At 45.6% G+C, this 14,633-nt stretch overlaps 1 protein-coding gene across 1 annotated transcript; it reads left to right on the top strand.

The window, feature by feature from the left end:
* Positions 1-6,052: 6,052 nt before the first annotated feature.
* LOC104322867 (ankyrin repeat domain-containing protein 9) lies at positions 6,053-12,053 on the top strand. Its single transcript, XM_069799966.1, has one exon. It carries the CDS (start codon positions 6,320-6,322, stop codon positions 7,208-7,210), a length of 891 nt encoding a protein of 296 aa, XP_069656067.1. The 5' UTR covers positions 6,053-6,319; the 3' UTR covers positions 7,211-12,053.
* Positions 12,054-14,633: the final 2,580 nt, after the last annotated feature.

The following is a 14,633-nucleotide window of genomic DNA, read 5'->3' as shown; positions in this document are numbered from 1 at the left end:
GACAGAGACCTGCCATGTATTTTATAACTTCTGTTCCTTAAAGCAAGAAGATGGATTAAAGGAACAAATATTCATAAGTCAAGAAATGCTGTTAAAAATTTCTGATACTTGCTGTGAAGGGCCAGAGTTCAGAACTTCACTAACGCCATGACATTTCATGCTTTGCTACCTGCATCTCTCAGCTACTCTTTCCCAGACACGGAGGATGTAACACAACGTGTTAGCACTAGGTGACCACAATGTTACAATGCCAGGGATTTTGCCTAAGTATCCTGTAGGAAACAAAAGAAAACTTTGCAGATTTACCTAAGTAGTTGATTTATAAATTATCCTGAGAAACTGGAGACACAGAAGATTCTGCGTCAAGATCCATCTTCAGTCTTACACCTTCCTTCTTTCACAGTTGCGGAGATGCTATCACATTTGCAGCAGGCTCCACTTCGCCATAAGTTCATTGCAAGGAAGCTCATCATCTGGCGTTGCTCTCACGATGCTCGTGTTGCATTGACCTATGCTCTTGGTGGCCACCACCCTGTGTTGTTACTTCTAAAAGGCTTGCCCTCTATCAACACCCACATATGCTGGAATCGTTTCCTGCATCAAGGGCTCTGTCTATACACTGAGCTTAAAAGTGGACAAAGGAACAGGCGCAGGCACGCTCAGCCCCCTTGATGGGCGCATTTTCTGTGCATGCTCTTTGTGGCTTGCTGCGGTAGAGCTCAGACTCGTTGCATTTGGGAAGCAAAGCACTAGGTGAAACTCGGAGACAACAGGCTAAGCCCTTCACAGGCTGGATAAACAAGGATCTTCAGGAAAACACCATGTGGCCCAGGCTCCAGGGCAACTTGTGAGTGTTCCAGGTCTTGGTACAATGTGCAGGTGAGCATCTGAATGTAGCAGTTTGAACAGGACATGGGTCTGGATTACAGCAGTGCTCAGCTGGCAGCATGGACATAATCTGAACATCCTCCATTTGTCTCTAGATGACTCCCTCTTACGTATGTTGCATATGACTCTTGCATTTTAGGTAGTTATCGTTCACTTCCAAACTTCTGCAGGTAAATAACCATCTGGGGATTGATTTGCTCTGCATACAGCACATCAACTGGTCCCATTACATGTAATTCAAATGCTTTCCAAACTGGTAAATCTCTGCTTATTTTCATTTCCAGCCTCTAGCCATATAGTCAGAGTTTGTTTCATTTGCTGTTTGAATTCTGCAAGCAAAAGTGAAATATCCTGCAATTTAGGACAGGTCAGATTGTAGATTTTTCCACCATCTCAAAGCCTTGTTTAGTCAGCTGGATGAATTAGAGCAGGTGAGCATGTAGCAGTTTATAAAAGAAACCCTTCATGCTCTGCAAAACCAGCCTTACAGTGCAGTAGGACTCTGCACAAGGGTGCCAGCTCATCACACAGCGTGCCCACGAGCGGCACTGCTCAGTCTGGGCTGGATGTGGAAAGCAGGACACAGGGAGCATTGCTAGAGGCTCATCATGGCTGAAGGGTTATCATCCATCACCTACAAATCAGTTTTTCTTTTCTGAGGAAAAGAAGAAGACGAGCAGACAGGATACTGAAAAACTGCATGCCTCTGAATCAAGAGATCAGGTTTCTGTAACTCTCTTGCTTTGTGCTTGGGCACCTGATACCTGTCAATGGCTTTACTTCTTTGTGTGTCCTGCCTAGATCATCCTGTGCCCCTCCTGTGCAAAGGGCATAGAGGAACTGGCATCAGTTGTGCCTGGAAATAGATGCCAAAAAAGATCATGAAGAAGGGCAGAAAGGGAGCAAGAAACATCTCACTGGATCTTTTGACAGGTGTAGGATGCTGGAGATGGTCCCAATTTTCCCCAAAGCCTTTTGTTCTTCTGTTTCCTAAGCAGCTTCTTCCTTGAAGTTTTTCACGTGTGTGCCCAAGGAAAAACATGGTGGGAAGGAGCTGAGCTCAGCTCAGATTAGCCCCTAGACTGCTGGGGCCTGTGGCATGCCTGCTCTTCCCTTAAAGTAAGGAAATGTGTCGGTCCCATCAGCCAGTGAAACAACAAACATGAAAGCTCCACTCCCAGCCAAACAAGTGATTTATCCTCAGTCTCAGTGACCAAAATCTGCTGTTGTTTTTGTCTGTTTCCAGAAGGTATCTTCACCCACTCTTGACCCCACAGTGCTCCTCATTGCTCCCTGTGTCTTTATACAGGGTGGCAGGAGGAAGAAAAGACAGAGAAAGGATGCTAAGCCTATGCCGCGTTCTCAGTAGTATGCAGTATGCAAAGCCTTTCTGTTTCGGTTTATTCCAGAAACAGGATCTATTGAAATCCTCTATCCCCACAGTACAGTATGGCCTTTGCTAGTAACAGGCCGCAGGTTTTGTACTGAGTTTGCAAAGGGTCAGGACTGAGGCTTGTCAGGCTTGCTTTGCCTGGACTTTTATTGCCCTGCCTGTTGCTTTGTTTAAATTTGGTTTAGCTTGTAGGAACATTTTTTTCCTTCTGACCAGGTGGCTATGGCTGATTGGTTTTGCTTTGATTAGCACTGTATGGTACAACCATAGTTTTATACAGATAGCAGTAACAAGTACCTCTTTTGTGCACCATGAGGTGTTCATGACTCCAACTTAATATGCTAGAGTTCATAGAGTTAATCCTAGGCCTGGTATGACAGCAGAGGACTTGAGAATTGGAGGCACAGGATGTGGTGCAGAAGAGTACAGGCATGGGATGGTAAGAGATGGGGCACAGGCTTGGCTCTGGAGAGCTCACAGCTACAAACAACCCACCTATGGTCAGTTAAAGAAATGCAGATATGGAGCTGGACAAGAATGGTTTTAGGGGTAGTAAAGAGGACAGAGAAATAGCATCTTACTTGTATATAATCAACATATATAGTAAATTTGGATGTAAAGCAGCGTTTCAATCCAATGAAGATTGGATGTAAAAGCATGTTAACAATCATAAAACTGATCCCCAGAAGATTCTAGAGTGAGGAAGAAGAAACCATCACCATCAACCTCACATTCCTCCCGCTGAAGGACTCCAGATGCTGACGACTCCCTGTAACACCACCACCAAAATGAAACCACCAATGCTAGCATGCAGATGAGCAAAGGCAGAGGGAGCGTAACACCAGGAACAAGGGTAGAAGCTAAGTGTCTGCATAACATTTTTTTATTGTTATTATTGTTATTGAAACTTTTTCTGCATAGGAGTACTATTTATTTTTCTGTAATAATTACACCTGGATAATAATGATTTTTTTTTATTAGAATGCAAATATTTCAGTTATAATAACAATAAATTCTTGCCTTTATATATAAGGTACGTTTCCCTTTTGCCCAGAAACACTGTTTTAAGCATAACACTGTAAGAAGATTCCTGAATAACTCAGAAACACACTATATTTCTCACAGGCTCACAATAACCAAATGACTTTATGAGCTGAAATCACCATCAAAATGTGAAAAATGCATCTGCCTGGGAGAGGTCTAAAGAGCCTCTTGGTCTCAGCTGAAATGGTAAACGGTGTTTTGGGTAAAATCAACTTTTTTTTTCAGTTTCACCCTTCAAAACTGTTCCTGCTCCCTTGGATGCTCGCTCTCTGAGTCAAAACTGATCCTGCTCACCTTCTAGACTGTACTTTGGCCAAGAGGGAAGCCACAACAAATACCTTAGGAGTTAGGATACATTATTTTTAGCCACAGATCAAAATTCAAAGAAATAAACAGAAACTCCCAACATCCTAATCTTTTTCCAGTTCCTCAGTAAAGCTTTCCATGTTAGTATCTGCCATTTCTAATGGATCTATAATGTTTTACAGATGCATTATGCTTGTAATAAAATTCAGAAGAGAAGCATTGCTATTAAATATGTGCCCTCAGCTCCAGATTTTCTAAACTTGTGGAAAAAAAAGAACAGGCCAAGGACAGGAGCCACCACGGCAGGCAGACCTGTGCCATTTAACACCACGCAGAGGTGAGCAAACCATGTGAAGGACTCCCCTAGTTCTGCGCTTCCTGAGCAGAATTACAGTGTAACCTGTAATTACAAGGTAACCTATAGTTACAGATGTTTTCATGTCCTGGACATCCTGGACCTGTGGTGTAGAGGTGATTGCCATAAGCCTGGTGGCCATTCCTAATTCTGGGATTTTGGCTTCCCTCTTCCTTGGAGATACTTGCAGAGTATTTTTCTCTTGACTTTATGTGTCTCTGCACCAAGTTCAACTCCCTGCTCCTCACAGGACTACCTAAAACTAAACCATATGACTAAGACCATTGCCCAGATGCTCCTTGAACTCTGACAGGCTTGGTGCTGTGACCACTTCCCTGGGGAGCCTTATCTTAACACCTACCTGTAGCAGGTGAGGGTTGCTTAATAGCTATAAACCCTGGGCAATGATACAGCAATTCCTGGTTCAGTGCCCAGCCCCATCCATGAGCTGCTCTGTAAAACTGGGCTGTGTAAAGTGTGTGTGTGTTTTCCCATACCTGCAACACGGAAATAATGAAATCCATGTAATTCCTAGGTTATAGTAATGATTTACTAGTAGGAAAAGCCCTGTAAGAGCTTTAGACAAAAGAGCCTAGCCACTTAAATACTAATTCACCTCTCTTCTGAGTACCTAGGTCCAAGTGTCAGATACTTTGGGTTAGCAACTGGAGAAATAAAATGTGTGTCTCCAAGTGCTCCACTAATGCCTGATCCAGAGCATGCTGGAGTCAGTGGGAACCGCCCTGTGCACTTCAGTCGGCTTTGGATCTGGCCGAGCATGCACATGGCTTATTATGACCATGGGTACAAGACAGGTAATACCATGTGCAAATGACTATGTAGCAGCATTTCCATGCATAACCACAGTAATTGTGGGCGAAAACTGGGCATATACTTGTTTACCCCAACCGTATGAAAACTGGCCCTAAAACTAAATGTTTGGGCTATGGACTTGAACATCCAGAACTTTGGAAGATGTGCTAGATCTAGACCCAGTTTTGTGAGTGGCTTTGGTTTTCTCTTTGGATGACCCCAGACATCATTTAGAGATGTTCAGCTTTGATACTTGAATACTCCCTAGTTTGAATATACTGAATATATGTTTGTCTCCCTGCTAAATGAAAAAAGAACTCTTGATTTGCTGTATATTTTCCCTGTTTGCCAATCAAGATGGTGAGATACCATCTTACTGCAATCTGTTGATTTATGAGAGGCATGGAAGCCCTCCTTCCTTAAACACAAGTTGCCATAAAGGGTGCTTAGTCCATTTCTTTTCTGTGAGTTTAATTTTGGTCAGGTCCTTTTGCCTCATCTGACAGGCACTACCCCCTCAAGCCTGTAGGCCTTGGTCCTCTGGGTCTTACCAGGGGATTGCACAAGACTGATTGCTTAGTCCCACTTCCCTCCTTTGCAACTGGCTATGACCCCAGTCCTGGAGCATGACATCTGAGAAATGCTTAGATCAAAGCCCTCCATCTGCCAGTGGGGTTTGCCCATTAACCTTTTGTTTGTGTACTTGCTGTGCAATAGAGAGGCACTTCAGATGTTTCCTTACTACACAAAGGCAGGCATTTAAAGCAAGCAATATGCTTTATGACTCTGGGCATAGTTACTCCACACACTGTTAGACTCTTTTCTCTGCAGAGTTTAATGCTGGGATCTTAAACATCGCTAATGCCTTATAGACAATCCATTAACATCAGTGTCTCCTAAGTGGCTAGCCATACCATTATTTATAAAATAGGGATCCCTTCCTAATGCTACAGCTACCAATCCCTTAATTTCCCAAGCATATAATCATGTGTATTATCAGCTGTGGAGCATTTTACACTGCTACATATTTTTTACTATATAATGAGCTGCGTGTGTGTGAGTGACATAGAAAAAATAGATGAATATTGCTCTTGCACTTACTGCAATGTATGAGCTGATCTGGTTAGACACGAAATGCAGACAGAAATCCGCCTCACCTCTCAAGCTAATTTTAGTCTCTCCCTCTCTCCTCTCTGGCTGTGTGTGTATAAAATCACTCGCAGTCTGACAGCGTTCCAGTAACCTGTGCCACGCGCAGAGCGGGATGTACTTACTAACCATCTGCTTGCATGGCATGGGTTAACTGAGCCTGTGGGATTGTGCTTACCTAAACAAAACCACTGCAGTGAGGGGAAAAACAATGAATGGGTGGAGATGATCAGCCCATGCATTCCAGCTAGTGCAGTCCAGGCAGCAATGACAGCCTGAAGGTTGCAGCAGCTTCAGGATCTGCATTCCAAGTGCACAGATCTTACAGTCTGGAGTGATTTTACGTGGAGCTGCTCTTTATTTGCTGAGCCATGGCCAGTAACCAGGCCAGCCTGCAGGATGATCAGAGCAGGCACTGCAAGTTCTTATCCTATATGTTCTACCAGGCTGTGAGAGATCACAAGCCTGTGTGGATGCTGGAAGACATGAGAACTATGGAGTATTTTTACTGGGAGGAAAATGCCAGCCTAAGAACCTACTCACCTTCAGAAGCCCTTCTCTATGCAGTGGTGCATAACCACCTGCCTTATGCTCAGTATCTGCTGTCTCATTTTCCAGAGGAGGCTCTCAAGGTGCCTGGGGAACACTTCTGCTATTGCCCATCCTCTGCTCCTCACTTGGCCATGGCGGTCACATATGACAGGAGAGATATCTTGGGACTGATCATCAAAATCGCACACAAGCTCCCCAGCTTGAACTCCTACATCAATAGGACTGGCTGCTTTCATCTGGAAGATGGGAAAACCCCCCTGCACCTTGCCTGTGAACTGCTGAGGTCAGAGACAGTCCTCATTCTCCTCGGGAATGGAGCTTCTCCCAGGATAGAGGACAGTAAAGGGCTCACCCCACTGGATGTCATCCTGGAGCAGATGTGGGACTCCAAAGTCAATGTGGCATCAAAGAAGCTCTGCCTTGACTACCTCTTGCTCTTCATGCCCAACCCACAGTTTAAGATGCGGAAAGTTCTGCAGGAGCATCCGGACCACTGGACAGCTTTGCTGGGGGAAGACAAATTCAACAGCCTGGTGGGGAACACACCTGCTTCTTTATATCTGCAAGCTATGCAAACTATTCTCCAGACTCTTCCCCCCTCCCACTTCCCTAAAAGCATCCAAGAACTACCTATACCTCAGGCACTAAAGCCCTTACCATCCTATGGCAAAAAGCTACCGACAAAAAATGTGGTAAATGTTTTTCCTTGACTTTATTCACTGGGTCTTGGATTTTCAAAGGCAACTTAGGGGAGCTGGTCATCCACCACCCTCTGCATTTTAGTGTGATTTTAGTACTTAAACTATTAGGCTATGCTGGAAAATCCAATATTTTGTGACAAGATTTTAAATGTCTTTTATAATTGATTGCAGGCACGGCACTTTTAAAGACAAAAGCCTTCCTTGTTTTCTGTTTTGTTGTGCATGTGAAGGGTTAACTGTAGTCGAGACTGTGTTATGTTTGGTTTCTTAGCTGTCAGGTGGTATCATTGTATCTGAATTTCCAATATGATAACTGTATCCTGTGTAACTTACCTGGGTAAAAAGGAGCTATGTGCCCAGTGGGATTTTCAAATGGTGTAACTATGGGACTGTGTTCTGCTAGAGCTGGGAGAAATACCATCCTGTACCAACAGGGTTCAAACACCAGGATTCCTTTCTAACAATGATCTAGCATCATCTAGTAATAACCAAAAAGTCCATGGCTGATGCTGCAGGGACGTAGAGGCAGTCCTGCAGGGTACCTGATTACTTTACAGCAGGTCACAGCATGGAGGGCATGAGTTCAGAGAGGGGCAGTGAGTGTATATTCCTGGAGGCAGGCGACAGAGACTGGCAGAATAGCTAACAGAAAGCATCCTATCTCACCTGGGAGTGAGGGGGTTAAAGGCAATCCCAGCCCTGATGCCTCTATAGACTTGTGCAATGGGTAAGGAACCATTTTCCCTGCTGTCCAGTAAACACATGGTAATCAGAGCAGGGCCAGTGGAAGCCCTGTCCTTCATAAGTGACATTATTTCTCCCTGACTTGTGTTTTAAGGCTGAATGTATCTCCACAGGAGACGTAGCTCAGTAATGTGATTTCCCAGTGGGTCTCAGAGCCACGGGCATTCACTAGGTATCTTAAGCTGGAGTATGATGTTCTGCTGTTAAAAGTTGTCACTGGTTGTCATTTAGAGTATTTTTGCCACCCGGGTCCAGACAGAGGGCCTGATCCTGGAAAATACCAAAAGTTCCCATTGACTCCCCTGGGCACTGCAGGCGGGGTGTGTTTGCAGAAAGCAGGGCTGGGGCTGCTCTGCTTTCTGGGGAGCTCTGCACCTTGCTGCCCAGGCAGACCCCTGTCTGTTCAAGGCACTGGTCCTGCTCTCCTGGCTGTGCTCAGCACCAATGGAGCAGTGGCAGGATCCCAGCTCCCTCTGGGGGACATCCCTTATTTTGGACGCCAACATTCTCCTCTCTTTGTAAGTGCAACCCTTTGCTCTGCTGAAGCAGCGTAACCCATTTCCCCAGATCCATACTGAACAGCAGTGAAGAAATCATCCATCTCTAAATAAATTTGGAGCCAAAGGCAGTAGGGCACAAACCCCTTTTGGCAAGGCTCTGGCTAAGAAAGGATGTGCGTTCACGTCTCAATTGCTCCATGCAAAAATGGCTCATGTCTCATCTGGCTAATTCCCTGCATGTGCCAAGGTGGCTGTGCTGGAGCTGCACCCTTTTTTCCATCAGCACAGGGAGCACTTTTGCTCAGTTTTCCTGGGCACGGGGCATCTGCCGTGTGCCAGGACAGCAGCGATGCCAGCCGCAGCCAGGTGGAGATTTCCTGCAGGGCACAGCCAACTGGAACATCCTTTCGGAGACACCGGGATGCTCCTCCTGGACACCCCTTCCCGCGCGCCATGGAAGCACCTCAGCGCTGGTGCCACTAAGTGAAAGCACAGGCTTGCTTGTGAGATGGAGAAAATGTCAGCACAGCTCTAGAAGTGGGGAGTGGGCCATGAAGGGGTTAACCCTGCTCCCAAAATCCCACATCCCTGGTGCAGCAGTGTCCTTCCTCCCCAGCCCCTGGGGACTTGCATGTCTTTCCCCATCTGTGTCTTCTTCCTTGTGTGACAGGGGAGGGTGCAGGCAGTGGCAGAGAAATTCAGGGTCAATCTTGGGTGAGGGTTTTGTGGCGAGGCTGCTGGCTTGGCAGCTTCTGCGGCAGGCAGAGGCTGTCACAGTTTGGGAAGCAAAGCAGAGCCCAAGGCAGATTTGCATTATAAACGGTGGCTGAGCTGCTTCTGTCAAGCCCTGCAGGCTCCCCAGCCCTGACAGCCCCCAGAAACCCGGAGCTGGAAGCAGAGCATGAAGCAGGTGCTCGCTGCCCAAGGCTGAGGAAAGCAACTATGCAGAGCACAGCCCCTGTGGCACCCCAGGAGTCCGGAGCAGCAGGATTGGGTTTGTCCCCAGCAGCAATGCGGTATCTCATCCGGATGTTGGTGGGCGAGAGGCGGAGGAGGCTGGTGGTGGATATTATTAGAATAGTAATTAGGCCCCAGGAGCCGAGATCCCAGGGAAGGAGGGAAGGGAAATCATCAACTGTTACTGCACCGGCTTGAAACCATGAGAGTTTCGGTGCTATAAAGAGTTTCAGAAAAGACAGGAGGGACGGGAAGGCTGTTCAACTTACAAACCAAAGGAGGCAGGTACGGATTCTTGGTATTAATGAGGTAGCACTTTCTAGTAAGGCAGGGGGCTGTACCCAGAGAGCCAGAGCAACCCACTGGGAGCAAGTGGGTCTAAAATGGTGCAGGGATCTCTTGTTGACTGTAATAGTTGTGCATCATTGCAAAGGTCAGGGTTCAGGCACTTCAGGCTTTATGGGTGGATTTGTAGCAGGCAGCAAGTTGCTTGTGTGTATGCATTCATCCGTGTGGGAGGCTATCCTCTATCCACTGGCCCAGAGAGAGGATAAGAGATGGATTTTTCAGCAGCTGCTCAAGAAACTCAAATTCTGGGGCACATCTTCATCTGGTACCACAGCCTGGAAGAAAGCTGCTGGCCCGTTGTTGGCCAACATGCAAAAACTCTAGTGTGCTCAGCCCAGTGCACAACAGGCAGCTACTGGAAAGATCACTCCATGGCCCTCTCATTCCTCCTTTTCCTGACCATTTTAACAAGAGATCAAGCACCAGCTGGCCCTCAGCTACTGATCTACCATCAGACCTCCATGTGCAGTCCCGATGGGCCAGAGTTTAGAGCCATTAGTGTTGTGGTGACAACTCTTTCCATCGCCTGTAGCGATACGAGTGCAGGATGGGGCGTCCTGCTGGAATGGAGGAATCTTCTCCCTAAACCTGGTTTGCTTATCTTGTGGTGACCTGCCTGTTAGTTTGAGTTCCTGTTTGTCTTCCTGCTCAGTACAGTGACATTACATCAGATATGGCCAAATCTACCTCAGCCCCGTCTGTGTTGATTTTTTTTCTCCATTCTTTCCAAACCAGGTCATTGGCAAAAGTAAACTCAAAATATTTTCCACACTTCGTGCAACCTGACAGTCCGTAGTCTTAAAAAAATCCCTATGCTTGCATGACAAATATGTTAGTGACATTGTTAATCAAAAAGGGTGCTAGGTGCTGTGTAGTGATGTTTACATTTTGCTTATATGCATACTGAGTAAGTGTAGCTAAGATCTGTATTTCTGAACTTAGGAAAAAGAATAAAAGCAAGAGAGAAAGAGGGGAGGGTAAAGTCGTTGCTAATCTTTGGATTACAGGTTGGCTTTGCAGGTTACATCTTTTTAATTTCAATTTTGAGGAGTAGCATTGTAAGGATCTGAGTTCCATGTGTATGTGTGTGACTTCATTTTGGATGAGTATCACTTCAGTGAGCACTGCGAGTGACTTGGGGGGGGGGGGGGCAAACGTGTGTGTGTGTGTGTGTGTGTGAACGTGTGTGTGTGAACGTGTGTGTGTGAACGTGTGTGGGTGCATGCGTGCACATGTATGCCTGTTCCTCTGTCTGCCCTCTCCTGGTAAAACTCATAACTGACTTACAATACTTAACCCACTCCAGTACTTGTACACATCAGTGATCAATGCCTTAAGAAAGCAGCCTTTTCACAAGATAAGTGTGTGTCCCAAGCTCTGTGCTGCTAACAGGTAAGGACATTTCTTCTTCTCTTGTAAAGAGGCAGCAGCTTTGCTCTTGAAATGGGTGTTTTACCCCTGAACACCAAGCACAAGGGCTTCTGCTTGCCAACAGCCACAATCATCCAGCGAAGGATTTGTGATAGTGGCCACATTTTATTCTTGAATCCATTTTTTTTTTAAATAAAATCTATTGAACATACATCTTTGTCTTTCTTTTATCTGGGCTGCCACAAAATTCAGCCACCTATGACTTCCTAACCCTATGCTTCTGTCTATTTCTGCAGCACCATTAGCAGGAAGGACAGGCCAGATTCTGACCTCAGTTACACCTCTTTACACCTGAAGTAACACTTTTTAAGTCAATTGCATCACTCCCAATGTTTGTTGGTCTAAAGGAAAACAGAAACTCTTTGTGCACTTACATTCTTCAAGGCTCCATAACTCTGACTTCAGCATATAAATAAATGTGACGCTTAATCCCACTTAATATTAAAAGAAAACACTCTTTACATTTTTCGTACTTTGAATGTATATAGATATATATTTTCCATCTCTCTAACACTGGTAGGCACTTCCGTGTTTCCAGTTTCCTTGGCTTTTTTGGAATCAGCATGACAGTGACAGATGCTGTTGTTCACTGATTAAGACCGAACATTGCCATGCCCAAGTACAAATGAATGTTCATTGTATTATACAAGTTTCTTATAAAGCCATACTTTTGTAATTTTGGTTTCTCTTTTTTAGGGAAAAAAAATCTTCCATATAATTTTGTTTGTACATTACTCGCTGCATGATTAAAGATAAAAAGATTGTAATGTGCTGGGAATAAAATATCTATACATACCCTGATATAAGTAGGTATATTAGCTGTGAAAATAATTTATTCTGATTGTATTACTATAATAAACTTGCAGTATAAACTTAATGTGTCTTTTATTAGCCAGTTGGTCAAAACCACCCACGAGGATCTATTGCTTTTGCTTTGGCTCATCTTGGTGTTTGATGATTTCATTCTGACTGCTGAGCCATTACCTCCAAAAATGTGATCTGAGGAAGAGAATATTTTCCTTCACAGGTTTGCAATAGCTGGCTGTGTTGTCAGAGGATGACCCCAAGTGATGGGGTGAACCCACATTTCACAGATCTGCTGCAAGGTAGCGATGAATCAGAAGAAGGGGCTCAAGAGGGGCGAATGGTAATTGGTTTTGGAGATTTTAATCTTTTAGGTTTGAGTTCAGCTCACGGCAGCTTATGACAAAGATGTTTCCAGTGAATATAAGAGCGCTGGCAGCCTCCTTTCCCTGTCTGGTTTGTATGCCATCAACAAGCTCCTTCCCTTCATAAGGTTATTCCTCTGTATGGAAAGAAGCCCCAGTAAGGCTTCCAGCACCAACTCCAACTTTTCCTGCAGGCTCAGCTGCTGCTGAAGGTCCTCAGGCAGATATGCACCTTGCACCCGCTGTGCTCTCCTTGGGGTAACAATCCACTGGCTTCTGTGCACAAACACGGACCACCCAGCTCCTCCACTGCCCTGCCAAAAACATCTACCCAAAGCGTTTCAGATGATGGGTAGCTGGTTTTGATGATGATGATGATGATGATCACAGGGCTTGGACTCCACCGCCAGCTGTACCCACAGATCTCCTCAGTGTGCACTAGTATATACAAGCTATAACCAAAGGAGTCAGTACTTTAGCCTGTGCTTGCATAGTAAGTTATTGGTTTCATGGAAGAATGCAGAGAGGAGAATTGTTTCACTGATCTCACTTAAAGAAGGCCAAGACTGTCTCCTTGCCTTCATAGTGGGAGATTTAGCCCTGAACACTTCACCACCAGAATGTGGTCCCCAAGTATGTAAGTTTTCTGGCTTATTTGCTTCAACCTTTCCTGTATTTGAGAATGAGAATCTGCTTCAGTTTGTCTCATGCCCTGGCAGCTCTGCTGAGGCTGACCATCAGGGCAGCAGTGAACGGCTCTGGCAGCCGAGGGAGCCCTGGGCTGACGCACCCCTCAGAGTCACTCTCATCTAGGTATCAGTTTTTTTACAACTGTACTTAGTTGTAGCCCACACACCAGCAGGCAGCAAGACAGGTATTTAAATAGAGAGAGAAATTTAAAGGGTATATTCCCTTGTGTAGGGGGAAGCACTGTCAGAAGCAGATGATGCATTGACCGAAATCCTGCCCACACCTCAGTTACTTGAGTGCACCTCCCTGAGTGAGTCACCCCAAATGCAGCTGATAGGTTTGGCATGTCCCATACCAGTCCATGTCTGTCTGACCAGCACAGCGGTAGTGCCTTCTGGGAGCACAGACTGGGTTTTGCTGCAGCACCACACTCAGCTGATGATATGGATGACTGCATGCAACCATCAGGATCCAGCTCCCAAGACACCCACAGTTGTCTCTAGCACTTCAGAAGCCGCTCTGAAGCCAAGAATCCAAGTTTTTCTGGGGTGACTCCCAAAGGCTGCTTGAATTGAAAAATCGATCGTAATTTTCCAGACTGGGTCTGAGTTCCATCTCTAGTAAAGTGTGTTCTTATTTTGCTATGGATCTCATGTGAAGCAGAGGTTTATTGCTAGTGGGAAGGCTTTTGGCTAATTTCATGATTACATACAGAGAGAAGATAGCTGTGCTCTGTACACCAGCTATGCCCACCCACGCCATCAGATGGGCAGATTCCCGTGCAGAGCTGAGGAGGAGGAATGATTATTACAGAGTTGTCAGACTCACAAAAGGAAACCTGGGAGAAAAGAAGGGAAGAAAAGGATTGGGAGAGGCAGTATGGCAAGATCCCTTCTGGGGAGCAGATCCTACAGTTAAACAGAAATAGGGAAAATAGTCTGGAGAATCCCAAACTATAGTACAAGCTACGAGAAGCACAAAAGCACAGAAACCACTCCTCGCCACTTTCTCCTGGAGCTCAGCTTCAGGGCCATAGAGAATGTCAGGTACCAGGCTCAAAACTGAGGCAATATAATGCCCTCACTCTCCAGATTCTGGCTGACATCTAGAATGGATGGTCTTTGTCAGAGATATTGTCATGAAGTCTTCAAGCTGGCATAAGCAGGCACTGGCATAAGTGGCTCCGAGACACATGTCCACCCTGCTGCTGCCTACCTGCTCCCTACTCCTGCCCTTGATGGAGCAAGCCCCAGCAAAGCTGGGTCACGGTGCTGTCACACCAGTGCCGGTGCCACCCAAGGGCATAGGGGCTCTGGTAACAGGGATGAACAACCAGGCAGGTGGTATTACTCTTTTACAAGGTTGCTTTTAACTTCAGCAGAAGAAGACTTTGTTCTTTCATGCAAAATTAAACAGGGAAGGTCTCTAGTAATGCTGAATCAAGCCCCCCCTCTATCACACTGCACATTACGTGACCATAAGAAATACCTAAACTGTTTCCTTAGACAGAGCAGACTTGGTATGCTTATAACAGTGAAGGTTTCTGAAATGGGACAAGAAGAAGAGGCTGACAAGCATTAGAAAAGAAAATAA

The sequence above is a fragment of the Haliaeetus albicilla genome, chromosome 13, assembly GCF_947461875.1.
Source record: "Haliaeetus albicilla chromosome 13, bHalAlb1.1, whole genome shotgun sequence".
Classification (NCBI taxonomy): domain Eukaryota; kingdom Metazoa; phylum Chordata; class Aves; order Accipitriformes; family Accipitridae; genus Haliaeetus; species Haliaeetus albicilla.
The sequence above is the reverse complement of the archived record's forward strand: the minus strand, read 5'-3'. Positions and strand labels throughout refer to the sequence as shown.

What these genes read in the sequence shown, in the direction of transcription:
- LOC104322867 (XM_069799966.1), top strand. Translation starts at nt 6,320, where the DNA reads ATGGCCAGTAACCAGGCCAGCCTGCAGGATGATCAGAGCAGGCACTGC.